A 27,416-nucleotide genomic window follows, 5' to 3' on the forward strand; every position below is an offset into this window, starting at 1 on the left:
AACAGGGATAAAACTTCTGTTTTATCTGTTTTTAAAACTTCCTCCCCTATGTCGACTCTGAAGCTAGCCTGACCGAGGCCATCTCGGAGGCTTCAGGGCTGCCACAACGGTGATGAGGGATAGGGCGGGAGGGGGGAATAGAGATAGTTGGAGTTTTGTAGCCAAAACAAAATAGTTTCCCCTGAGAACCAAGGACATTCCTACAGGTGGCTGAAAAGAGGAGGAGTGAAGTTTCCAAGCAACCGGACAGCACCTTGATTGGACCATGTGACTGATTGTTTGGGAAAGGGGGGGAAACTTTTACTTTTGATTAGGTGAAAACTGTGGGAACCTTTAGAGTCGGTTTTCACCAGTGTGTGCCAATAAGATACGTCTAATAAAGTTGTTCTTGGAGGAAACTGTTTCTTCGGAGTTCTGTTTGCTATGGGTGTATTATTACTTGGAACCCTGACACCCTAATCATCTTTGTTGCTGTGCATACGTTGTCTCTGCAGGTGGTCACGCTGTCAGAGTACGACCACGTTGAAGAAGAAACCTCAACGGGAGCTAAGAAGTCGCCATCTCCAGGCTACCCACTGGTCTGTGTTACTCCTTGCGATTCTCACTTCCCCAAGTACTCGCTGATGAAGGAGCGCTGCGGTGAGGCCGGGATCAACCAGTCCTCCATACAGTTCAGCTGGGAAGTAGCTACCCCCACTGATGGAAACGGAGCTAGATCTCCTTTTGAAACCATTACGGACAATACTCCCTTCACCAGCGTCAATCACATGGTAGGTATAGAGCAGGAGTGTCAAACTCAAGGCCCGCTGGACGGATCTGGCCCATGGAGGGCTTAGATCTGGCTCACAGGGCTGGAAACAGCGAATGACCGGCCTGTGGTGCTTCTGCCAGCAAAAACGGAGCTGCATGTGGCCCTTTAGGCTCCGTTTTCGGCTGTGACGGCCTCCTGCAGCCCTCTGGCAGTGAAAATGGAGCACAGGAGGGCTGCAGGAGGATGTTGCAGCTGAAAATGGAGTCCAGAAGAGCTGCACACAGCCCTCCCAGGCTCCGTTTTCGGCTGTGACAGCCTCCTGCAGCCCTCTGGCAGTGAAAACGGAACATGGGAGGGCTGCAGGAGGTTGTTGCAGCCAAAAATGGAGTCCAGAAGGGCTACGCACAGTCCCCCCCACCCAGGTTCCGTTTTTGGCTGTGACAGTCTCCTGCAGCCCTCTGGCAATGAAAACGGAACACAGGAGGGCTGCAGGAGGATGTCGCAGCCGAAAACGGAGCCCAGAAGGGCCGCACACAGGTTACGTATTTGCTGGCAGAGGGCTCAGGACATCGAGCTGGCCACACCCTTCCTGCCCACATCCATCCCTGCCTCGCCCACTTGGCCCCCAAGCTCAAACACAATCCTGATGCGGCCCTCAAATGAAACTGAGTTTGACACCTCTGATATAGAGAATCATGCTGAGCCGTGCCATCAGGGGGCATGGGTTTGGCTGGACCTGAACCACTTCTGAATAGAGGTTACGATGACATTCTCCATGTTTAAATGCTACCAAATAAATTAGGAATGATATGGTGGATTTGAATGTCAGGGAGTAGTTAAATATCAAGAAATGAATGAAATTCTGCATTCCCTTTCTAATCAGTAATCCGAAGGGCACATCGTTGAAACAATTGCAAATTCTTTTGTCAGTTTCGCCAATGCCACTTCCTTCCTGTGCCTCTGTTTTGCCACTTTCCTTTTTCTGTTTATTTTATTTTGTAAGCTGTCCTGGGCAGGCAGGTTCTGCTTTCATGCCCCTTTCAAATTGCCAATATCCAATTACGGAGTGATTTAAAAAAAAGCAAAGAACAGCAACTCCATCTAGTCTATCATATTAACCGGCTTGCTCTTTGTAAAAACACAATTGACTTCGGGCCAATCCCCAGGAGACTGTGAGTTCTAGTCCTGCCTTGGGCCTGAAATCTGGCTGGGTGATCTTAGGCCAGGCATGCTCTCCTCCATAAATGCCTACTTTATTCATTTATATTTGAGTATCCAAACAACGGTCCCATCCTGTAGAGGGAGATACATGGCCACATTTTCATTATGCAATTGCTGGACCACAGATATCGTCAATGTTTCAGGTGTTAGTATAGTATAGTGTTCTGACCCCCCTCGTCCTACACCAAAGCACACCGAGACAAAGATACTTCAAGGATTTATTAACACACAGACAAGACCTTGGCAGCAATCCATCACAGTCCAGGCCTTGGCAGCAATCCAGCACAGACTAACCTTGGCAGCAATCCAGCCTGCCAAGCTAGCCACGAAAGTTCTCCAACTTTAGTGACTGCGTTGACTCCTGCAAAGGGGTGTGTGTACAATAATTCCTTTTATAGTCTTGAGAGGAGCCTAATTACCACCAGCTGAGTGCAATTATCTCCTGTAACTCCGTAACTGTTCCTTCCGCCTATTAGCTCTTCATTGCCGGGCATCCAGGAACAACTCCCTTGGCTCCCCCCCCACTGCTCCAATGCATGACATCCGGATCACACTCCCTTGTCTCCTCCCCACCGGTCCAAGGCTCAGGCGCCTCCTGGTGGCCAACCAGCCTCTCTGCGCCCTGCTCGGAGTCGGAACCCTGTCCAGGGTCCTCCACATCCTCCAGAGCCGACTCATAGGGCCCCTCGCTGTCGGAGTCTGGTGGCAGCTCCAACGGCTCCTGCTGGGCCACAACAGTATAGTATGTGAGGACACTTTCTATGTGTTCTGGGTCTTTAAAGGAGAAATGAGTTCACCTGCCATTTTAGGTGTGCGGTTCTATTGCCACCAAAGCCTGGCCAATTGGACAAGGACTATGGGGGTCACCAAGGCCTCAGATCCTTGGGTATTATCGCCTCAGCTACTTCTTGAAAAATCTGCAGAAAAAATCAGGTCAGACCTCAACCATCTCTTTCCTACAGCATGTTGCTCAGAATAAAGAGAAGAGTTAGAGAATAAGGTATTAGGCTAGAAACCAAGAGACTGGGAGTTCTAGATTCACCTTGGCATGAAAGCCTGGGTGATTTGGGGCCAGATACTAGGAGACTGAGAGTTCTAGTTCCTCCTTAGACCTGAAGCCAGCTGGGTTACTTGGGACCAATCACCAGGAGACTCTGGGTTCTAGTCCCGCCTTAGTCCTGAAATCTGCTTGGGTGACTTTGGGCCAATCACCAGGAGACTGTAAGTTCTAGTCTCCCTTAGACATGAAAGGCAATTGGGTGTCTGAGCCAATCACAGGAGACTGTGAGTTCTAGTCCCGCTTTAGGCCTGAAAGCTGGTTGGGTGCCCTTAGGCCAGTCACGCTCACTCAATCCAACCTACCTCACAGGGTTGTTGTTGGGAAAATAAGAAGTAGAAGAAGTATTAGGCAGATATTATGCAACATCACCATTTATGAACTTCCCAGCTGGCTTTTGACAAGTAAAGTCAGCGGGGGAAAGCTGGGTTTGCTGAATGACTGCGGTGATTCACTTAATGACCTCAGCAAAAAAAAAGGCTGTAAGGCCGTGATTCATTTAATGTCAGCAAACAAAAAGACTATACATATATAACAAATACTGTGGGGGTAAGATACCCCTGACACCCCCGTGTGTTCTATTAAGCTACAGCCTGTTGTGCCTTAAAATGTCTTCTACTGTATTGCCGTAAAATGGTTTCTACTGTACAGCGCAGTGGAATTGTCATGGTAACAGCTTCACAGTACTCCACAAGGGGGCTCCCTCTGATAAGGTGGAAAATCCAACATTAGAAATTATGTTTGGTCCAGACATTTCCCCCCTATAAATAGATACCCAGGCATTAGCTGTTGTACGATAATCATAACAGGAAAGATTCCTGAGAGCTATTGCCTGGCTGATATTCAGACCCATTTAGCATCCTTCATCTTCCTCCCTCTCTCTCTGTTCCTCCTCCTCTTCCTCTCAGGTGCTGGACAGCATTTACTTCAGCCGGAGATTCCACGTACGCTGCGTGACGAAAGCCGTGGATAAGGTCGGCCACGTGGGCACTCCCCTACGGAGTAATATAGTCACCATTGGGACCGACAGCGCCATCTGCCACACCCCTGTGGTGGCTGGCACAGCCCGGGGGTTCCAGGCTCAATCTTTCATTGCCACCTTGAAATACCTGGATGTAAAACATAAGGAACACCCTAACAGGTAAAAAGCAAGAAACGCAGAGCTCCTGTTCTCGTAAATGCTGGCTTTTCCGTCACAAAGGCTTGGTTAACTCTGTTATCCTGCATAACTTAATTATTTGTTCAAGAGTAGCTAAGAGAAGCCACTATTTTTGAGATTTGTAGATTTGTAGATTTTATTAATATTTGTAGGCCGCCCTTTTCCCTGAGGGGACTCAGGGCGGCTCACACAAAATCGGGGAAGGGGAATACAGACATTAAGATAAGACATATAATAAAATAGTAAACAACATACATTCATCATTCGGGAGGGGAACTATCCTTGTCCCCAGGCCTGACGGGCGAGCCAGTTCTTCAAGGCTGTGCGGAAGGCCTGGACGGTGGCGAGGGTGCGAATCTCTACGGGGAGCTCGTTCCAAAGGGTCGGGGCTACTACTGAGAAGGCCCTCCTCCTTGTAGTTGCCAGCCGACACTGGCTGGCCGATGGTATACGGAGGAGGCCTAATCTATGTGATCTTATTGGTCGCAGGGATGTAATTGGCAGAAGGCGGTCTCTCAAGTATCCAGATCCACTGCCATGTAGGGCTTTATGGGTGACTAATAACACCTTGAAGCGCATCCGGAGATCGACAGGTAGCCAGCGCAGCTTGCGGAGGATAGGTGTTATGCGGGTGAACCGTGGTGCACCCACAATCACTCGCGCGGCCGCATTCTGTACTAGCGAGAGAGAGAGAGAGAGAGAGAGGAAGGGAGGGAGGGGGGGGAGAGAGAGAGAATATCTGAGGTGATAAAATGTTGAAGCAAATGTCAGGAAAAGAAAGATTTGATTAATGTGTTACATTAAACACACTTATCCTGTCATATATTTTTTTCAAGGATCATAAAACTGCAAAACGAAAATCCCTCTGGATGTTATTTTCAATCTTCCCTCCCTTAACTTTGCTGTATTAAAATTTTTGCTCAGGCCTCCGGTTCTTCTCCAGTTCTCTCTCATTTTATACAGGGGGGAAATGCAGAGGAGATAAATATTCATCTAAATATGAGGTTTCATTTACCGGCATGTTGAAGAATGTACGTGTTGTTCCAAATTGTGTAAAGGGAGCACGCGCAGCATGCAGTGATTTGAATGGGAATGAAATAAATTTGAATGCAATTTATTTGATGAAAATAAATCCATAACGAAAATTTACAAATATTTATTAGAAGTAACATTAGAAGAAGAAAAAGTTAAAGGTTGCATGATAGCGTGGGCCAAAAACTTTGGTTACAACATAGATCTAGTGGATGGGGAAAGAATTTGGAACACAAATTATAAACTAACACGATCAGCAGCACTTAAAGAAAATATATACAAAATGTTTTATCGTTGGCATTTATCACCAACAAGATTGGCTAAAATGTACCCAAACATGAAGCCGACCTGCTGGAAGTGTAAAAAAGTACAGGGGACTTATTATCACATATGGTCGACCTGCCCGGAAACACAAAAATATTGGACAAAAATTTGGAAATGGGTGCAAGAAATTACAGGAGGACAGATAAAATATAAACCTGAAATCTTTCTACTGGGAATAATCAAAGGGAAATATACAAAGAAAATTAAGTACATATTAACACATCTGCTAACTACAGCTAGAATAGCATTTGCCCAACGCTGGAAACAAAATAATACCTCCTCGGATGAATTAGTGATAAAAAAAAACTTTGGATTGTGCAGAGATGGACAAATTAACACTGAAATTAAAAGATAAAGAAGAGTCGGAATATTATGAAATCTGGAACAATTGGTACAAATGGCTGCAAAACAGGAAGAAAATTAATTAAGCCAAAAAACAATATATATAAATATATATTGAACTGTGTATAAAGGTGTGTAACTATAGAAGCGAAATATTATATACATGTACAGGTATGATGACATAACAATGTTGATGTAATGACTGTAAGGTGTTGTAGAAGGGAAAAAAATAATAATAAAAAATCTGCTAGAAACAGATTTGATGCACCCTTAAATTCAGCCGCCTTCTGTCTCTGGAGATTCTCAACCATCCAGGCCTTGGTGGTCCATGGCCAGCTATTACAATTACAGCTTACAAGAGTTCATTTTAGTGACTGCTTGAAGTTACAACAGCACTGAAAAAAAGGGACTTACAACCATTTTTCAATCTTGTGACTCTTTCAGCATCCCCAGTGTCACGTGATTTATATTCAGATGATGGACAGCTGACTCATATTTATGATGGTTGCAGTGTCCCGGGGTCATGGGATTAGGTTTTTTTTTTGCAACAAGCAAAGTCAGTAGGGAAACCAGATTCATTTCACAACTGCGTTACTAAGTGAATCAACTGCAGGGATTCACTTAACAAATGTAAAGTGAAAAAGTTGTAAAATGGGGCAAAACTCACTTAAATAACAAATTTCTCACTTAGCAACATAAATCTGGGGCTCTGTTGTGGTCGTACGTTGAGGAGTACCTGTTTACGACACCACCTACCGTATTTTTCGGAGTATAAGACGCACCTTTTTCCCTCAAAAAAGAGGCTGAAAATCTGGGTGCGTCTTATATACTGAATACAGCATTTTTTGCCTCCCAAAACCCCGCCCCCTTCACCAAGATGGCCGTGCATAGCCTTTAGGAGGCTTCCAGAGTGCTCCTGGGGGCTGGGGAGGGCAGAAATGAGCAAACAATGGACCATTTTTTGCTCAATTTTGCCCCCAGCCCCCAGCAGCACTCTATAAGCCTCCTAAAGGCTATGCATGCCCTTTTTTTTTGACAAAACAGAGGGCCATTTTTGTGAAAAACAGGCTGTTTTTTTCTTGTTTTGGGGAGTCCCCCCCCCGAGCACTCTACAAACCTCCTAAAAGCTATTCATGCCCTTTTTTTGAGGGAAAAAAAACGTTTTGGGGAGGTCTGCAGAATGCAAAAACTTTTTTTTTTTAAAAATTGCGGCTTCAAAATATTGGTGCGTCTTATACTCCGAAAAATACGGTATCTCCTGTATATAACACAGTCCTTTTAGCAATACTGTGGGACCTCGGATGCCGACCGTAATCCATTCCAGGACTTTGGTGGGCACCCGATTTGGTCGTGACCAGAAGCAAGACAAACTGCGCATGCACACAGACACCAAAAATTGGCGCGAGAAGGGGAAATCGCCGCAGCTTATTCGGCCCCTGAGGATGTGTTCGGGATGTGAGTGAAGAATTTAGCAGATTTTCCGGTCCACAGCTGAATTGTTCATTATCTGAGCTGTTCGGGAACCGAGGTCTCACTGTACCAAGGAGGCTCCATACTCATTTGTTAAACTCCCAAGTGACCTCAAGGAGAGCTAACTAACAACCTTCAGAGTGCTAAAAACCGCAAAGGATATAAATCTTCCATCCCCCACCATTCTGCCAGAACTGAAGAAGCTTCTTGGATGAGAAGCGAAACGTCTTCAAGGAAAAGAAGAGAAGAGCAACAAAGAGGATTAGGGGACTGGAGACTAAAACATATGAAGAACGGTTGCAGGAACTGGGTATGTCTAGTTTAATGAAAAGAAGGACTAGGGAAGACATGATAACAGTCTTCCAATATCTCAGGGGTTGCCACAAAGAAGAGGGAGTCAAGCTATTCTCCAAAGCACCTGAGTGTAGGACAAGAAGCAATGGGTGGAAACTAATCAAGAAGAGAAGCAACTTAGAACTGAGGAGAAATTTCCTGACCGTTAGAACAATTAATCAGTGGAACAGAAGTTCCCTCCAGAAGTTGTGAATGCCCCAACACTGGAAGTCTTTAAGAAGATGTTGGATTGCCATTTGTCTGAAACGGTATAAGGTTTCCTGCCTAGGCAGGGGGTTGGACTAGAAGACCTCCAAGGTCCCTTCCAACTCTGCTATTGTATTTTATTGTATTGTATTGGGAAAAAAATCAAGAAAGCGACTTCAAAAGTTGCCTTTTGAAGAGCACCAAAAAAAAACAGCTGCCTTATTGATTACAGTATAATATGTATGCCTCAATGTTCTTTCAGTATGTGGACCTTATCCAACAATAATTGTCAAATCCCCGCCTTTCTGTGTTGTTCCAGAATCCACATCTCGGTACAAATTCCACACCAGGACGGGATGCTCCCCCTGATTTCCACCCGACCTCTGCACAACTTGCATTTCCTATTGTCAGAATCCATTTATAGGCACCAGCATGTCTGTTCCAATATAGTCAGCATCCAAGATCTTAAAGGCATCTCAGGTAAGACCTCCTCCTCCTCCTCCTCCTCCTCCTCCTCCTCCTTCTTCTTCTTTTCTTCTTCTTCTTCTTTTCTTCTTCTTCTTCTTCTTCTTCTTCCTCTCTTCTTCTTTTCTTCTTCTTCTTCTTCTTCTTCTTCTTCTTCTTCTTCTTCTGCTTCTGCTTCTGCTTCTTCTCTTGTCTTTTCTTCTTCTCCTTCTTCAAAACAGTGTAAAATCCTGGTTTTGCAGGCATTCCCTCGCCTTATTTTAGATTTTAATGTCAAGAACCGTGATGGCAAACCCATGACACACGGAGCCATTTCTTTTCTCTCTTTTTTCTTATAATTTTTTTTAGTTTTTTTCATTTTCATAACATATAATCACATGTACAGTATACTATTACATAGCCAACATTATATTGTATTATTAAATGTATACATCAATTCATTGTACCATCAACTCGCAAAAACAATTATTGGCTTTTCTGCTCTCCCTACACCATATTGGTACCTTATCCATCACTTTCTTCTCCCTCTCTCCTCCTCTTCCCTACCTCCTTTCTTCCCTCTGTCATCCTTCTCTTCTCCACTTCCCCTTCCTCTCTCCTTCTCCTCTCTCCGCCTTTCCACTCCTCCTTTCTCTCCTCCTCTTCCTCCCACCCTTGCCCTCTCTCCTATCCCTCTCTCCTTCCCTTACCTCTCTCCTCTACTTCCCACTCTTCATCTCATTTGCTTGGTGTATTTCAGCTTCTGAGCAAGCTCCGTTTTGTGTCGATGGTATTTATAATTCCTTTTCATTATACATATTTAATTTTAACCTGTATTCTCCTCTTTTTAAAAAAAAAATAGAACCAAGAAGTATACATATATAGTTATTGTGCTTTTAAGCCCTCCCCCCAGCCTAATTTTGGCCAAAATGTGGACCTGGTTACAATTCCCAGCTATTCTCATCATTATCTTTATATAATTATACATCCTTACATGCCAACAGTTAGTGATTCTGTCTTTAAATCTCAATAGTTTCCCATTGTAGGTATATTTCATGTTCCCTCTCCATTTTTTCCATATCTTAGATTAGATTACCCTTAATTATCTATAAATGGCAATCCTCGCTGTTCAATGTTCATTACAATTCCCTTAATCTATTATATAGAATAACAAGCAGTAAACATCTCACTTTATTCATCATCTTAAATGTCTGAGGGCACGTGAGGCATTGGCCTGTCAGCTCCGTGAATGCGCTGGCCCCACATTCAAATGTGTCCCCCACCCATACCCCCCCCCGCACATGCCCCCCCCCCCCCCCCGTGCATGCGCGGCAGAGACCTGATGGCTAGCTGGCCAGCAGGAGGCACATGCAGGAAGCTGAACTGGGGCGACGGCTCGCGTGTCCACAGAGAGGGTGTTGCCATAGGTTTGCCATCATGGGTGTAGAGTCTCCTGCTTGAGAGGGGGGGTTGGTCTAGATGACCTCCAAGGTTCCCTTCCAACTCTTTGAATCTAATAATAATGATCCAAAGCTGTTCTCCATCTATAAATAATAGCTGATGATCACACCTGAGTTTCTCAGGTGTTTTTCCCCCACATCTGCCTTTTCATCCCAAGTTCTCCATTTTTTTCTGACGAAGACGGATTGCGGATTTGAGTCAGTTCTCGAAATAGCAAAACAAAGGAAATCTCAGCCCACAGAGTCCATGAAAATGTCGCCGCTTAATTGGCACCAACAGGATGGGGTGTCTGTATTTGCAGCAGAGACAGGACAGTGTTTTAGCTGCCAGTCACGTAACCGTTAAATGACGAGGATCATCATCCAGAAAAAAGATGAGACAAACCTCTAGAGACATCACACAGAAGATTTTTTTTAAAAAAAATCCCTTAAAACCTTCTTACTTGGTTGGATACGTCAATCCGTTTAGCTTTCTCTTCTCTTTAACTTTTCTTTCTGCCCTGCTTTCAAAGAAATCGGTACATCGGAATGCATTTTTATTTTTAGGGCGAAAAGCCCTGCAGTCTTCTTTCTTACCCACCTGTCATTTGTTAAACGACTGTAAGATAGGCTTTCTAATTACTTGGAGCTTGGTAGTAATACACCAAGAGCAATAAAAAAAGAGATAGCAGTTAGTCAATCAACAGCTGCAACGTTCTTCTTCAAAATTAGATGCTCTAAATAATATTCTATGTGTCCAATGATCAGTTTAGAGCTGAATCTGGAAACAGCTGCTCACTTATTTGTCACAGAGCTGTCAGAATCCAAAATATTTTGTTACTCCGCTGTTAGTATCACTTTATAATGCCTTAGTAAGACCAGATTTGGAATATTGCCATAATACAAAAAATATGCGGAGACTCTAGAAAGAGTGCAGAGAAGAGCAACCAAGAGGATTAGGGGACTGGAGGCTAAAACATATGAAGAACGGTTGCAGGAACCGGGTATGTCTAGTTTAAGAGAAAGAAGGACTAGGGGAGACATGATAGCAGTCTTCCAATATCTCAGGAGTTGCCACAAAGAAGAGGGAGTCAAGCTATTCTCCGAAGCACCTGAGGGCAGGACAAGAAGCAATGGGTGGAAACTAATCAAGGAGAGAAGCAACTTAGAACTAAGGAGGGATTTTCTGACAGTGAGAACAATTAATCAGTGGAACAATTTGCCTCCAGAAGTTGTGAATGCTCCAACACTGGAGGTTTTAAAGAAGAGCTACTTTATGTGCAGCCAGAAACTGAAAATAACATTTAATATAGCCCAGTACTTTAACAAAGCGGTTCGGTTGAGATCTGCATATGTGGGACTGATTGGGGTAGATTGTAAGGGTGAGACCAAAGTATAATTTTATGTCATTTTCTTCTATTTAACATATTTATGAATTAAATTATATTGTATCTTATCCTATAACTATTGTACTTTACCCTACTCTTATTTTAAATTGTTTGTATAGGATTTTATTGGTGATATGTTTGAACATACTTTGATATGGCCATATAGGCTAATCAATAAAGCTATAATAATAATAAGAGATTGGATAATAATTTTCTGAAATGTTATAGGGCGGGGATGGCTAACCTTTTTCCCATTGCATGCCAAAGCGGAGGGAGCCCAGGGGGATCATGCACTGGTGTGTGCGCACCAGTGGTGGGTTTCAAAAATTGTTCGAACCTACTTTGTGGGTGTGGCCTCCTTTGTGGGAGTGGCTTGCCACCCATGTGACCAGATGGGAGTGGCTTGCCACCCATGTGACCGGATATGAAGATGTCAACGACACTTGTCAGAACCACCTTAAATTACCTCACACACAGCACTGGCATGCATAAGAATAGGATGTCAACTTGTTTTTTAAAAGGCATCTTTGGTTTGCGTTAAAACAACTTCAACACACGCAATGTTCTGATTGCACCACAAACACAGTAGTCATCCTTACCTTTCACAGAGGCACTGAGTTTTATAAATATGAGCATGATAGTGTAGAATAATCATATCCAAGGACCAGTGGTGGGTTTCAAAATTTTTTGGAAGCTCTTCTGTAGGTGTGGCCTGCTTTCCGGGTCCACTGGTGGAACCTCTTCTAACCGGTTCGGTAGATTTGACGAACCGGTTCTACCGAATAGGTGCGAACTGGTAGGAACCCACCTCTGCTGCGCACCCATAATTCTATCGTGTGACAACCTCCCCTTGTGCGCATGCGCGCACGACCCCCCCTGCTTTTGTTGTTCAATGGACTTCTTTGAACAGGCTCCAGAGGCTTTCTAGGAGAGCAAAAACGGCCTCCCCACTCTTGGAGGCCCTTCGGAGCCTTCAGGAGGCTTCCCTTAAGCCTCCAGAGGGTGAAAAACAGCTGAAAATGAAGGCTGATGTCAGTTAGCCAGCGCACACTTGTGCACTGGAGTTGACAGGGCAATGCCTCGTGTGCCATGAGCCAAGGTGGCGCAGTGGTTAAATGCAGCACTGCAGGCTACTGCTAGATCAGCAGGTCAGCGGTTCAAATCTCACCGGCTCAGGGTTGACTCAGCCTTCCATCCTTCCGAGGTGGGTAAAATGAGGACCCAGATTGTTGGGGGCAATATGCTGACTCTCTGTAAACCGCTTAGAGAGGCCTGAAAGGCCTATGAAGCGGTATATAAGTCTACTGCTATTGCTATTGCTATATTGCTATTGCCATAACAAATGGCTCCATGTGCCACCTGTGGTATGCATGCCACAGATTCGCCATCACGGTTATAGGGCTTACTGCTTGAGCTGAGGGTTGGACTAGAAGACCTCCAAGGTCCCTTCCCGTTCTATTGTATATCCCAGGAATTCTAGGTTTGATGTGGCTAAATTATTATTATTATTATTGAAATTTTTGCTCTGTGTTTCTTTACTTCCAACCCAGAAGCTGGGTTTCTAGATGAAGTGACGTACAACAATATTGTTCTGGGGCCTGGATATGACCGGCCGCACCAGTTTGACCCCAACGTGAGAGAACCAAAGACTATCCAGTTCTACAAACATTTGAACCTGAAGAGCTGCATTTGGACCTTCGATGCCTACTATGACATGACGGAATTAATTGATGTCTGTGGAGGATCCGTCACTGCCGACTTCCAGGTGATGCTTTTTATATGGGAGACACAGAAATGACACTGGCATATTACCATATTTTTCGGAGTATAAGACGCACCTTTCCCCCCCCCCCAAAAAAAAGAGGGTGAAAATTTGGGTACGTCTTATACAATGAATACAGCATTTTTGGCCTCCTGAAACCCCACCCCCTTTGCAAAAAAAGGACACGCAGAGGGTTTGGGAGGCTTGCAAATTGCTCCTGGGGGCTGGGTAGGGTATAAACGAGAAAAAAAACAAATGTTTTTTTGTTCGTTTTTTGGGGAAGGCAGGAGCACTCTACAAGCCTCCCAAAGCTCTGCATGCCCCCCCCCTTTTTTTTTTTTTGCAAAAAAGAGGCATGCAGAAGGTTTGGGAGGCCTGCAGAGTGCAAACACTTTTAAAAAAAAAAAAATTATCTCTTCAAAATCATGGTGCGTCTTATACTTTGGTGTGTCTTATAGTCTGAAAAATACGGTAGTTCCTGTTGTAAATTCACCTGAAGTATCATAGAACATGACTGGAGGCTAAAACATATGAAGAACGGTTGCAGGAACTGGGTATGTCTAGTTTAATGGAAAGAAGGACTAGGAGAGACATGATAGCAGAGTTGCAATATCTCAGGGGCTGCCCCAAAGAAGAGGGAGTCAAGCTATTCTCCAAGGCACTTGAGGGTAGGACAAGAAGCTATTTCCTGACTGGATGTCCCATTAGAAGTCTGTGAATGGTCAGATCCTGCCCTGTGTGTGAAGAATCTGGCATTGATTGAATGGAGGTTGACCTCCCTTTCTGTTCAGGAGGGAATCCAGGGGTAAGAACTGTGGTGGCACAGGGGTTAGAAAGCAGTCTTGCAGGCTGACTCTGCCGACCGCCAGCAGTTCGATCCTGACCAGCTCAAGGTGGACTCAGCCTCCCATCCTTCCAAGGTCGGTAAAACGAGGACTCACAATTGTTGGGGGAAAGAGGCTGACATTTCCCAATGGCTTAGAGAGGGCTGCGAAGCACCGTGAAGCGGTATATAAATCTATGTGTGTGCAGCACCCAAGCACGGCTCCAATTTTAGCGGAACGCATGAAAAGTCTTCTGTGATATTCAGGGGATGAAGGACCTAGATTTCCTTGAAATATTAATAGCTCTGAAAAGCCGCTTTACGCGGCGCCCTAATTATGATCATAATCATTATCATCTGCTACCAGGGAAAGATAAGAGGGCCTGGTCATGCCTACTTATTATTAATCAGCAATAAAGTAAAATGATGAGATTTTCATTTTCTTTTATTGCTTCTAAATTTCCCTCTCCTGAAAGGGAAAGAATTCGTTTGGCGCTTCATGTGAATGAGAGAAAAAAAGTCTGTCTTCCTTCTTCCCTCCCTCCTCTCTCCCCACCTTCCTTCCTTCCTTCCTTTCTTTCTTTCTTTCTTTCTTTCTTTCATTTCCTTCCTTCTCTCCCTCCTCCCTCCCTCCCTCTCTTCCTTCCTTCCTTCCTTTCCCTTTCTTCCTTCCTTCCTTCTCACTCTTTCTTTCTCTCCCCTCCCCTTCTTTCTTTCTTTCTTTCTTTCTTTCTTTCCCTTCCTTCCTTCCTTCTCTCCCTCCCTCCTCTCTCTCTTTCTTTCTTCTTTCTTTCCTTCCTTCCTTCCTTCCTTCCTTCCTTCCTCTCCTTTCCTTCCTTCCTTCTCACTCTCTTTCTCTCTCTCCCCTCCCCTTCTTTCTCTCTCTCTCTCTTTCTTTCTTTCTTTCTCTTCCTTCCCCCCTCTCCCTCCCCCCTCTGTGTGTGTGTGTGTGTGTGTGTGTGTTTTCATTTTATTTAATTATTATTTTTATTTATACGTCATCCATCCCTGCACCCAAGGCACCTCCGTGTCCAAGATTTAAAAGCATATTATGGAATTGGAGGCTGAAGATAGTAAACACTATGTTTTAAAACAGCGGGCCTTTACGGGCTGGAGGGAGGGGCATGGCCAGCCAGATTGGTCCCTCTGCTGTACAAAAAGGCAAGATGCTATGTAAAAAACTGTACAGTCCTTTTTCCTTCTGTCATGGCAGGTTCGGGATTCTGCTCAGTCGTTCTTGACAGTCCATGTCCCACTTTACGTCTCCTACGTTTACGTAACCGCGCCCAGAGGCTGGGCTTCTCTTGAGCATCACACGGAGATGGAGTTTTCCTTCTTCTATGACACCATTCTCTGGAGAACAGGTAGGGGGGGGAGGGCTAGTTTTATTTTCTATATGACACGGGGGGGTGAAAGGGAGAACTCTAGAAACCCCGGCATGCTAAGTTGCCCTCAGCTTGGCTAAGTGGCTTTTTGAGAACTTCCTTGGTGGCCTCCTCAGTGGTGGGATTCAAAAATTTTTACTACCGTTATTGTGGGTGTGGCTTTGTGGGCGTGGCAGGGGAAGGTCACTGTAAAATCTCCATTCCTTCCCGATCAGCTGGGACGTGGGAGGCGGAGAATAGATGGGGGTGGGGCCAGTCAGAGGTGGCATTTACCGGTTCTCTGAACTACTCAAAGTTTCCGCTACCGGTTCTCCAGAACTGGTTGGAACCTGCGGAGGCCTCTGGGCCTCCTGCTGGAAGTGGATTCCAACTGAGGGGGGGGGGGGGCGATATGATGACTAATCCGTGATCCCCAGTTGAGGTAGCCCGGACTGTTGGCATTCTCTCCTTCAGGTATACAGACGGACAGCGTCCTGTCAGCCAAACTGCAGATCATCAGGATCTACATCCGAGATGATGGTCGGCTGGTCATTGAGTTCAAAACTCACGCCAAGTTCAGAGGTGAGTCATTCTTGCGTTCTGCAACTAACTAAGGATGCCCACTTTTTTTCTGCCTTGGTATTCCAGATGTGTTGAATGTTAGTTGGTATTTCTTGATAGTGGGAGGGAAGCATTCTTTTCTGGAATTGTATCCCAACACGCATTGATTTATTTTCAAAAGCTACATTGTGATGAGCATCAGTGTCGCCACAATCTCTAATGTTGGATTTTCCCCTTTACCAGAGGGAGCCCCCTTGGGGGTACTGTGAAGCCGTTACCATGGCAACTCCACTGTGCTGTACAGTAGAAGCCATTTTACGGCAGTACAGTAGAAGCCATTTTAAGGCACAACAGGCTGTATCTTAACAGAATACATACCCCGAGGGCCATTAGGGGTGTCTTACCCCCACAGTATTTGTTTCCAGAGAATAAGTCATCTGTGTATCAAGTTTGGTTGAAATTGCTCAAGGCATTCCAGAGTTATGCTGGAACACAAACACACACAGAGTCATTTTTACATATATAGATTTTTAAAATTTGTATACCTGCCCATCTCCCCAAAACAAGGAACTTAATTTCTTGGCCAGGGCTCAGGCCACTTTTATCTGATTGTTGTCTTGGTAGAAGTTCTTCCTCCCCTTTTTCAAGGCCATTCACTCTTCCCCCACAAGGAGAAATCTGGACTTTATGAACCTGATTATTCCCATCTACCCAGGGCATTTTGTGATGGAACACCACACTCTGCCAAATGCCAAGTCTTTCATCATGACTCCTGACCACCTGGGAGGGATGGAATTTGACCTACAGCTCTTGTGGAGTGGACAAACCTTTGACTCTCCTTATCAACTCTGGAGAGCAACTAGCTCCTACAGCAGGTATGAAGGAAAACTTTGAGATGCATCAGTTTTGAAGTTGTATCAAATTTGCTATCATGAGATATGGATGGATGAATAGATGGAAAGATGAGTGGGTGGATAGAAGGGTGAGTGGGTGGGTGGGTGGGTGGATGGATGGATGGATGGATGGATGGGTGTTGTGGCCCAGCAGGAGCTGCCGCTGGACTCTGATAGCGAGGAACCCTATGAGTCTGCTATGGAAGATGTGGAGGACCCTGGGCAGGGTTCAGACTCCGAGTAGGGACCAGAGAGGCTGGTTGGCCACCAGGAGGCGCCTGAGGCATGGAGCAGTGGGGAAGATCAAAGAGAGTTTGTCCCTGACAAACAGGGCGGAGAAACGGAGGCAGCAGTTACGGAGACAGACTCATAAGAGATAGAGAGCCCAGGTGGTTGCGGCTGGGTCCCTCCCAAGAGAGTATATAAGAAGAGACTTTGGGAAGAGTCCTTTTGCAGGACACAACCATTTGTAACAATCTGGAGAAACTCTTGTCTGCATTGTCTGTTGGAGTCTGGGTTGCTGCCAACCTCTTGCCTGTGAGTCGTGTTTGGGTTTTCAGTTAACAGGATTGTAATTGCTGTAAATAAAGAGTGGCAAACTACTAAGCCTGTGTCAGCATTAATCACCGGATGGAGGAGGGGTCAGAACAGATGGGTATTAGGGCAGTGGTGGGTTATGACCCGTACACCCTGATACAGGCGTACTGGTGTCTGCTGGGAGCACCAGGTACCGTTCCGGTATGGTGTTCCGGAGGGCTCACCCGCCCGCCCGCGCTCCTTACTGATATTTGAAGTTTTTGGGGCTTCCGCGCATGGAGCGTACGGTGCCTGGGCAACACTCCACCAAGCAGCTGGGGCGTTGCAGAGGCGTCACAGAGCATCGCAGGAAGTAATTACACATGCGTGCGCTGCACGCATTCATGTGATGAGCCCCGGCCCTGTTGCACCATACCGGTTGCACCGGGATCCAGAATCCACCACTGTATTAGGGCATTACCCTAATGGATATTTGGGACGCGGTGGCTCAATGGCTAAGACGCTGAGCATGTCGATTAGAAAGGTCAGCAGTTTGGCAGTTCGAACCCCTAGCGCCGCATAACGGAGTGAGCTCCCGTTACTTATCCCAGCTTCTGCCAACCTAGCAGTTCGAAAGCATGTAAAAATGCAAGTAGAAAAATAGGGACCACCTTTGGTGGGAAGGGAACAGCGTTTCATGTGCCTTTGGCATTTAATCATGCCAGCCACGTGACCACGGAGATGACTGGACAGTGGCGGCTCTACGGCTTTGAAACAGATGAGCACCACCCCCTAGAGTCGGGAACGACTAGCACATATGTGCGAGGGGGAACCTTAACCTGGATAGATGGATGGATGGATGTTTAAGAATGTTTTGAATTTTGTTAATAGCAATAGCAGTTAGACTTATATACCGCTTCATAGGGCTTTCAGCCCTCTCTAAGCGGTTTACAGAGTCAGCATATTGCCCCCAACAACAATCCAGGTCCTCATTTTACCCACCTCGGAAGGATGGAAGGCTGAGTCAACCCTGAGCCGGTGAGATTTGAACAGCCGAACTGCAGAACTGCAGTCAGCTGAAGTAGCCTGCAGTGCTGCATTTAACCACTGCGCCACCTCGGCAGCGGGAGCTCTAAAGCTCTTCCAGAGAGGGGAGAGGGCAACCCATGATCCTCCGAACAATGACGTTGACCCTCTGGAGCGCTGTCCTATCTGCCACTGTGCAATTCACAAACCATAGAGAGGCGCAGTAAGTTAAAATACTCTCTATGGTGCAGCGGTAGAAGGTCACCAGCAGTTTTCCATTCAGTTGTTGTTTCTTAAGAAGTCTCAGGTAATATAATCTCTGCTGGGCCCTTTTGACCAGTGCTGCAATGATCACGTAATTGTAGGCAGGCTTCAATGGTCGTACATGTGAAAAAGGATCATCAAGTCAACATTTTTCAGTGCCGTTGTAACTTCGAACAGCCATTCAATGAATTGCATTGTCAGTCAAGGGCTACCTGTATCACCGTCTTTAATTCGTATGCCTACCCTCTGCCTGTGTGTTGTGTGTTATTTGGCTCACCTTCCCCACATCTCGTGATCAACTCACCACAAGAAACTTAATGTCTATGGAGAGTCTCCATCATCCCAGGTCAAGGTTGTCCCAATGGTGCTTTTTCAAGAGGCAACTTTGGACTTCCTTCGTTTTTCCTTGAAGAGGTTTCACTTCTCCTCCCAGAAGCTTCTCCAGCTCTGGCTGAAGTTCCCCACCATTCAGTCAGAAATGAAGAAGTTTCTTGGAGGAGAAGCCAAATAATCTTCAAGGAAGAAGTCCAGTTGCCTTTTGAAAAGGGGAAAAAACTCACCGTTCAATGCACTAACGGCAGTACTTGATCTCTGCTTTCAGGAAAGATTATTCCGGAGAGTACACCATCTCCTTAATACCATGTACGGTCCAACCCACACAATCTTGGGTTGATCCGGGAGACAAGCCTTTACCCTGCACTGCTCATGCTCCAGAAAAGTAAGTGGGTGTTTACGTTGTTTCATGCCCGAAGATGAGCGTCACTATTTAAAAACCAGATGCACAAAAAGGGAAAATTTTCAGCAGGGACGGAAAGGGCCAAAGGCTAGAATACTTTGCTTTAAATTCTGGAATTGGGAGAAGTTTAGAAGCTTGCTACATCAGCTTCCCCTACAGTATCTTGGTACAGGTTTGAGTGCATTTCTTGCACATAAGTATGCTTAAAATCAACGAGGGGAACACAAATTGAGACAATTAGAGGCACACTAGTCGGGAAACATATGATGAAATATAGGCTGAAATATTAACAGTAATCAGGCGCGGGGGCTATTATCCGGAGGGATTGTAAGAGGATGTGCGTGAGAGAAGACATCAGTGTCCAGATAATTATACATGTCTGGTGGAATGTAAGCTGGAAGAATTTAAAATAATACACATACTTGTGATCCTATGAAGATCTTCTCGACCAGGGGTGTCAAATTCAAGGGGGGGGGGCAGATCTGGCTCATGGGGTGCTTAAATCTGGCCCGTGGGGCTGCTCTGGAAATGGGAAGGAGTGGTCCGCGGCGTGACCCGACAAATGCACGCACGTCAAAAGCGCGGCGCCGAAACCGTGCCGACAAAAAACGCAATGTCATACACACGCCCACAACAACGCGCCAACAAAACCGCGCCCACAAAAGCGATTTCAGTTAAGGTAAGGGTTAGGTTCAGGGTTAGGTTTAGGGTTAGGTTTAGGGCTAGGGTTAGGGTTATTCGGTTGTTATTACTTGTTCGTTGAAGGAGCGCTTCTGTCGGTGCTCTGTTGTTGGTGCGCTTCTGCGCTCATTCGTCGGCGCGATTTCGAACTCACGGTTTTTGTTGCCGCGGTTTCATTGCCGTGCTTTTGTCAAGCGCGCATTTGTCAGTGAACCGGTCCGCGATGCCTCAACGAGTGAAAACGGAGCTCGGGAGAACTGCGTGCCCCACCCCACACCCAGGCTCCGTTTTCGCTGGCAGAGGGCTAGCAAAACAAACTAAAAACGAAACAATTGAGCATTCAAGAAGGGGGAAGACAAAGAAGGAAAGATGGGAAGAGAGCAAGGAAGGAAAAAGAAGGGAAGAGGGAAAGGAAGAAGAAAGGAGAATGAAGAGGGAGGGAGGGAGGGAGGGAGGGAGGAAGGAAGGAAGGAAGGAAGGAAGGAAGGAAGGAGATTATAACGAGGGGGAGGGGGTGTCTCAGGGAAGTCCAGCCTTACCACTTGGCTAACACAGGTGCCCCTGACACAAGTGATATTGGGATGGCCACGCCCACCCCGGCCCTCCAAGATCAAACACAATCTTGATGTGGCCCTCAATGAAATTGAGTTTGACACCCTGTTCTAGACCCTGCCAGCCAAAACTCCTTGGCCGACAGGGTCCCCAGCATGTTCCTTCTGTTAGATGAGGCCAATCCCATTCGGGCAAGATGGTTCTTCAGATAATCAGCTCCCATGCCATCCCTTTCCTTTGTGCTGGTCTTCAAAGAGGATGCTATATGTTATATTTGTGCTGATAAATAAATAAAGGGAGGTTCGATTCCCAGCAAGGGTATGGCTAGCTGATGAGAGCTAAATAGCTTGAAATAGATCTATACTAGTCTCCCTTTATTTATTTATCAGCACAAATATAACAAATGTAACAAAAAGGCAACAGTAAAAAATATTGGGTTTCTGTCTGGATGGTCTCTTGTGACGAGCCGAAGGACAGAGAATGGAAGTGTGACCTTCCTCCCATATTTGGGCATACCAGGGGTTGTGACTTTAAAAATATATATATATATATATATATATATATATATATATATATATATATATATATATATATATATATATATATATATATATATCAAGGGTAAGAAATCAGGAACCAGAGTTGTTCAAATAAGTGCAAGTTTTGCCTGTGCCACCTCTAAACAAGAACCTGAATTACTAACGGTTAAGGCTAATTGGCAGTAGATGAGACGCGACGGAATTCAAGAAAGGCTGGATTTAGATCTCTCGTGGGCATGAAGGGACTCCAAACTCATGACGTGCTTGACCCCTCCCTGGGGCTCATGTCGACTGTCCAGTTGGCGAATCCAGAAAACTGAACTCCGGGCACATTAGTTTTACCTAGAGTACAAAACTTCACTGAATTAACCACATTGGCACAGAAGAAGCAAAACCAGCTCTGGGTTTCCCACGCGATAGCAAGCGAAGTTAATTCCCTCTATTACCTACAGGCTTCACAGTGCTTTTCAGCCCTCTCTAAGCAGTTTACAGAGTCAGCATAATGCCCCTAACAATCTGGGTCCTCATTTTACCGACCGCAGAAGGATGGAAGGCTGAGTCGAACTCGAGCCGGTCAGGATCAAACTGCTGGCAGCCGGCAATCAGCAGCATTAGCTGCAGTACCGCATTCTAACCACTGTGTCACTGCGGCTCCTTCCTTAGCCCTGGACTTGCTTAATGGGATGTCTTTCAGGCTTCCTTTGATCCTTTGACAGGGCTGACCTCGGCAATTTGCCAAGGGAAGTTAAGCTACTGTTCCTGAAGCTAAAAGCTAAAAATTCAAATCTTGATTGCAGGGTTTGGTCCCCGGGCCAAGCTGGGATTAGTTCAGCCACCGTATATCTTCACATTCCCTTCCCACGTTCTTTCTTCTGCCATTAATGCAGATTCTTACTCCCTTGCCACCCACCCACCCATGTTACTGCTTTGAAGGCATAAGGATCAAAGGGGTGAGGCTGTTCCTTCACTCCTACCTTTGAATGTATATTCATGGAATATTTATCACGAAGACAAAGTGATGCTTCGTCTTCATCCTAGCAAAATAGCACAGCTCAGGGGTGTCAAACTCGATTTCATTGACGGCTGCATCGAGGTTATTTTTGATCAGGGTGGGCGTGGCCAGGGTGGGCATGGCCAAATCGACATCACTCCAGGGTGGGTTCTGGCCGGCACTACTGTCAGTTCGCTCATGTGCGGGCCACGCACTGCACGCACATACATAATACAATTAAAACTGTTCTGCGCATGTGCAGAACCGAAAAACAAGATGGAGACACCTATGGCGCTGCCCGGAGAGCCGGTTCAGAGGCGTGGCAGGCCTGGGTCAATGCCGGTTCTAGCGACCCAGGCCACCAAATCACTACTGGTTCGGCCAAACCGGTCCGAACCGCTGGAACCCACCACTGTGTCACTCGTGTTAGGGGCGCCTGTGGCAGCCCGAGCACTCTGCCAGCGAAAACGGGCTCCCGAGCTCTGTTTTCAGCTGGAACTGTCTCCTGCAATCCTCTGCCAACGAAAACAGGCTCCCGAGCTCCGTTTTCAGCTGGAACTGTCTCCTGCAATCCTCTGCCAACGAAAACAGGCTCCCGAGCTCCGTTTTCAGCTGCAACAGTCTCCTGCAATCCTCTACCAGCAAAAACGGGCTCCCGAGCTCCGTTTTCAGCTGCAACGGTCTCCTGCAATCCTCTGCCAGCAAAAACGGGCTCCCGAGCTCCGTTTTCAGCTGCAACGGTCTCCTGCAATCCTCTGCCAGCGAAAACAGGCTCCCGAGCTCCGTTTTCAGCTGCAACGGTCTCCTGCAATCCTCTGCCAGCGAAAACGGGCTCCCGAGCTCCGTTTTCAGCTGCAACGGTCTCCTGCAATCCTCTGCCAGCGAAAACGGGCTCCTGAGCTCCATTTTCAGCTACAATGGTCTCCTGAAAATCCACTGCCAACAAAAATGGAGCTCGGGAGGGCCGTGCGCGGCCCTCCCAAGCTCCGTCTTCGCTGGCAGAGGTACCATAGGCCAGTTCTTTACTGTTTCCAGGGTGGCCCTGTGGGCCAGATCGAAGCACCTCAAAGGCCAGATCTGGCCCCTGGGCATTCAGTTTGACACCCTAGCTAATTTAGGACTGCAGTTGAGTCAATGGGGAAGCCAGATTGCTAATTTAACAACTGCAGTGATTTACTGAACGGCTGGGCCAAGAAAGGTTGTAAAACGGGGTCCTTAGCTGTCTTCGCTTAGCAACGAAATATTTGAGCTCAATTGTGGTTGCAAATTGAGGATTATCTGGTCTGTGCTTACATGTCAACCTTTGAAGTGGCGACAACGCTACTTGATTTAGATAAGAGCTGATTTAGATAATGCAATTATACATTATCTGTATATATACTGTATATCCCCCTTGAGCTCTCAAAGAAAAAGTTAAGAAATAAAGAAATATTCCTGGCGTTATTATTTTTCTGTGCCCTTATTTTTTCTATTCCCTTTCTTCCCCGTGTAGATTTCTGATTCCAATTGCCTTTCAGCAGACGAACCGCCCAGTTCCTGTCGTTTATTCCCTCAACACGGAATTTCAGCTCTGCAATAACGAAAAAGTTTTTCTCATGGACCCAACCAAAACGGAGATGCCGATGGCCGAGATGGACTACAAGGGAGCCTTTTCCAAAGGTACGATCTGCGTTTCGAGGTTTGGACGGGGGCATGGCAGCTCTCTGGGGGAATGTCAAGGAAAACAGGCGGGAAGGTAACAGAAATGCTCTACGGGAAAATAGGCCCGGGTTGAATGGCAGAATAAGAGAAACGGCGGCTGATTGGATGGGCATTATGCTCTTCTTCCTGGAATCACTTTCTGAAGGGCTGTGGTGGCGCATTGGTTAGATTGCAGTACTGCAGGCTAATTCTGCCGACTGCCAGCAGTTCGATCCTGACTGGTTCAAGGTTGACTCAGCCTTCCATCCTTCCGAGATGGGTAAAATGAGGTCCCAGATTGTTGGGGGCAAGAGGCTGACTCTGCAAACCGCTTAGAGAGGGCTGGAAAGCATTGTGAAGCGGTATATAAGGTATATAAGTGGTATATAAGTGCCGGCTGTTGGGTGCCTGTAGTTTTGGCAGTTCTAATCTCACCAGGCTCAAGGTTGACTCAGCCTTCCATCCTTCCGAGGTGGGTAAAATGAAGACCCAGATTGTTGGGGGCAATAGGCCGACTCTGTAAACCGCTTAGAGAGGGCTGTAAAGCGGTATATAAGTCTAAGTGCAAGACAGACATTAGGAAGGTGTGGCATTCGGCTGATCCATCCATAATGGAGAAGTCAGCAAGGCTGTTCTCCTTCAGTGGCCTTTGAAAAGCCAATCTGGGCCCAGTTAGTTCACCAAAACATCAAAGGCACACAGGTGGTCCTCGACTTACAACCACAGCCGAGCCCAATATTTCTGTTGCTAAGCAAGACAGTTGATAACGTGAGTTTGGGTCCTTTTGATGACCTTTTTGACCCAGTTGTCGGTGGGCTGTTGTAACTTCAAATGATCACCTAATGAATGGTTGTAAGTCAAGGACTTACCTGTATATAACTAGCAGTCCCCCGGGCTCATATAAAACCGTAACAGAATGCAGATCTTATCTTTTATATAAAGTTGGCATTTTTAGAACCTGGTGTTCTGTTCTTCTTCAAACGCGAGAAGCGGACAAGGAGATTTTAGAAGGACCCTATTTATATGGTATTCATTTTATTAAACTGTAGGTTCTTTTTAATGTTATTAAATTTACATGCCACCCATCTCACTGGCTGGTTCTTACAGTTTCTTGCTTAGCAGTCTGTTTTTCAGGAAGCTGTATAAGTAAACTTCCTGCAATGCAGGATGGTAATGTGTAATATATATCCAATATCGGAATATATGCATTTATGTTTAATATATGTATATATGTTAAGGATATGCATACATATCCCATGAAGCAGGACAGGGTAATCTTTAATGCATGCTTAATATATTAATGTATGCTTAATGCATGTATATATGCACTATAAATCAGGATGGGGTAATATCTAAAATATGTCTGAATTAAACATTGGGGTGTGAATATGCACAGGAATGCTTCAGCTGAGCTTCAACTCTGCCCCTTTTCATTCAATAACCCTTCCTTCAATAACTCACTAAATGTTCAAGAAGTTAAGTTTATATTATCGTAGAAATCCCAGAATTCCAAGCTGTTGCCCATGCCGGTCACCCGAACTGGGGGATTGTTAATACCAGCATAAGGTGAGGGGATCAGCTGGGAAAGTTTGGCATGGCACAGGTTCGAGGCACCTCCTCGTTCTCCAATACCTTCTTACCATAATGCTAAATTTCGAATTCAGATCTCAGTCTCCCGTTGAGCAACGCAGCCGTTTTCTGATTAGGATGCCGTTCTCTGGATATTTGTCCTTTTGGTGCAGGAATTGCACAGTTGCAGGAATTGAGTGTGTCTAGTGCAGCGGTGTCAAACGGGACTTCGTTGAGAGCTGCATCAGAATTGTGTTTGACCTTGGGGGGGGGAGCATGGTCAGGATGGGTGTGGCCAGCTCGATGTCACTTGTGTGGGGATCCCTGTGGCGACCCAAGTGCTTTGCCAGCAAAAATGAGCTCCGTTTCGGCTGCGACGGCATCCTGCAGCCCTCTGCCAGGGAAAAGGGAGCTCGTGAGTGCCAAGCTCTGTTTTTATTGGCTAAAGCACCCCGGGGTCGTTTCTTCTCTGTTTCCAAGGCAGTCTTGTAGGCCAGATCTAAGCACCCCGTGGGCCAGATCCGGCCCCCCAGGCCTTGAGTTTGATACCCCTGGTCTAGTGTAATGAAAAGAAGGACTAGAGATGACATGATAGCAGTCTTCGAATATTTGAGGGGCTGCCAGAAAAGAAGAGAGGAAGTCACCCTATTCTCCAAAGCACCTGAAGACAGAACTAAGAAGCCATGGGTGGAAATTAATCAAGGAGAGGAGCAACCTAGAAATAAGGAGGGATTTCCTGACAGTGAATGTGTGGAACAATTTGCTTCTAGAAATTGTGCTCCAAGACTAGAGGTTTTTAAGAAGAGATTGGACAACTATTTGTCTGAAATGGTTGAGGTTGAGCGGGAGGTTGGACTAGAAGACCTCCAAGGTCCCTTCCAACTCTTTTTTTTAAATAAGTATTTTATTTTATTTTTTACAAACATATCAATGGGTGAACAATGCGGCACCTGGGTATCATACATTCTAATACAAATAAAACTATTAGTCAAAGTTATTACTTTCAACCCACATATATTTCTAATAGTAATACATATTTATATAAAGTTGCAATCTGTCATTATTCAATTAGTCCAGGTTTTCTCTTATTATTGCTCTTATTTTATTATATAAACGTGTATATACACTAATATTCCCCTTTTCTCTTATTTCTGTTTCTTATTCTAACTTTTATTCATGTCATCCTTTGTTAGAAAGCATTTTCTTTCTATCCTACCTAACTTCTAATCATGTCACCTACCTACAAAAAAGAAAGAAGAGAGAGAGAAGAAACGAAAAGAAAAGCAAGACAGCACCAAAAACGTAAAATCATCTATCCATCATCTCTTGCCTGCTTCAATACTTTACTTACTCTGCTTTCCCCCCCCTTTTTGATTTGTCTCCCATATTTCTCTCTAAGATCTTTGTCTCTTTCTACATTTGCTCCTTGGCTGTTCAATCTGAGTACTCTTGTTATTCTGGTGGACGTTTATTGCATCTGCCTGATCTCAAATGTATATATATATTTTAAAAAACTCAGGTCAAATCCTGTACGGCCGAGTGATGTGGAACCCGGAGCAAAACCTCAATTCCGCCTACAAGTTGCAGCTGGAAAAAGTCTACCTCTGCACAGGGAAGGATGGCTACGTCCCGTTCTTCGACCCAACGGGCACCATATATAACGAAGGACCCCAGTACGGCTGCATCCAACCCAGCAAACACCTGAAGCACAGATTCCTGCTGCTGGTACCTAGCACAAGATAAAACTTTGACTGGGGGGATTTCAACTTACAGCCAATTCATTTTAGGGACCGTTCAGAAAACACTGAAAAAAAACCACATGATCGATATTCAGGGGTTTGAGATGTGGCATGTGTTTACGATGAATTCAGCATCCTGGTTTTGCCATTTGAGACTTTCCCAGCTAGCTCCCAACGAGCAAAGTCCAGGGGGAAACAACTGTGGCCACGAAAGGTTTTAAAATTAGGTGTGACTCACTTAGCAACCTGTTCTGACCCCCCTCCGTACGGTGAGTCACGCCGACACAAGATTACTGCTAGACAATTTATTCACAGTAAATTAACACACCGACAAGACTTTGGCAGCAACCCAGACTCCCACAGTTAAGAAATACACACAAGAGCTTCTCCAGCTTTAGTATAATGGTTGAGTCCTGCAAACAGTCTCCTCTCAAAGTCTCTTCTTATATACTCTCTTGGGAGGAGCTTAATCACAACCACCTGGCCCCGATTATCTTCTATATCTCCGTAGTTGCTGTCGGCGCTTATCTGCCCGTCTTTGCCTGGCGTCCGG

The 27,416-nt window shown here is 45.7% G+C and overlaps 1 protein-coding gene across 1 annotated transcript in view; it reads left to right on the forward strand.

The window, feature by feature from the left end:
• The window catches only part of FRAS1 (Fraser extracellular matrix complex subunit 1), a 224,195-nt gene that overhangs the window by 189,620 nt on the left and 7,159 nt on the right, over positions 1-27,416 (forward strand). The window contains exons 55-64 of the mRNA XM_032224319.1: positions 495-770; positions 3,938-4,170; positions 8,216-8,376; positions 12,718-12,932; positions 14,966-15,116; positions 15,591-15,698; positions 16,393-16,552; positions 18,978-19,094; positions 23,368-23,534; positions 26,644-26,849. Coding sequence (XP_032080210.1) covers positions 495-770; positions 3,938-4,170; positions 8,216-8,376; positions 12,718-12,932; positions 14,966-15,116; positions 15,591-15,698; positions 16,393-16,552; positions 18,978-19,094; positions 23,368-23,534; positions 26,644-26,849 — 1,794 coding nt within the window. The remainder of the gene's footprint in view (positions 1-494; positions 771-3,937; positions 4,171-8,215; positions 8,377-12,717; positions 12,933-14,965; positions 15,117-15,590; positions 15,699-16,392; positions 16,553-18,977; positions 19,095-23,367; positions 23,535-26,643; positions 26,850-27,416) is intronic.

This window comes from Thamnophis elegans, chromosome 9, assembly GCF_009769535.1.
Source record: "Thamnophis elegans isolate rThaEle1 chromosome 9, rThaEle1.pri, whole genome shotgun sequence".
Taxonomy (NCBI): Eukaryota; Metazoa; Chordata; class Lepidosauria; order Squamata; family Colubridae; genus Thamnophis; species Thamnophis elegans.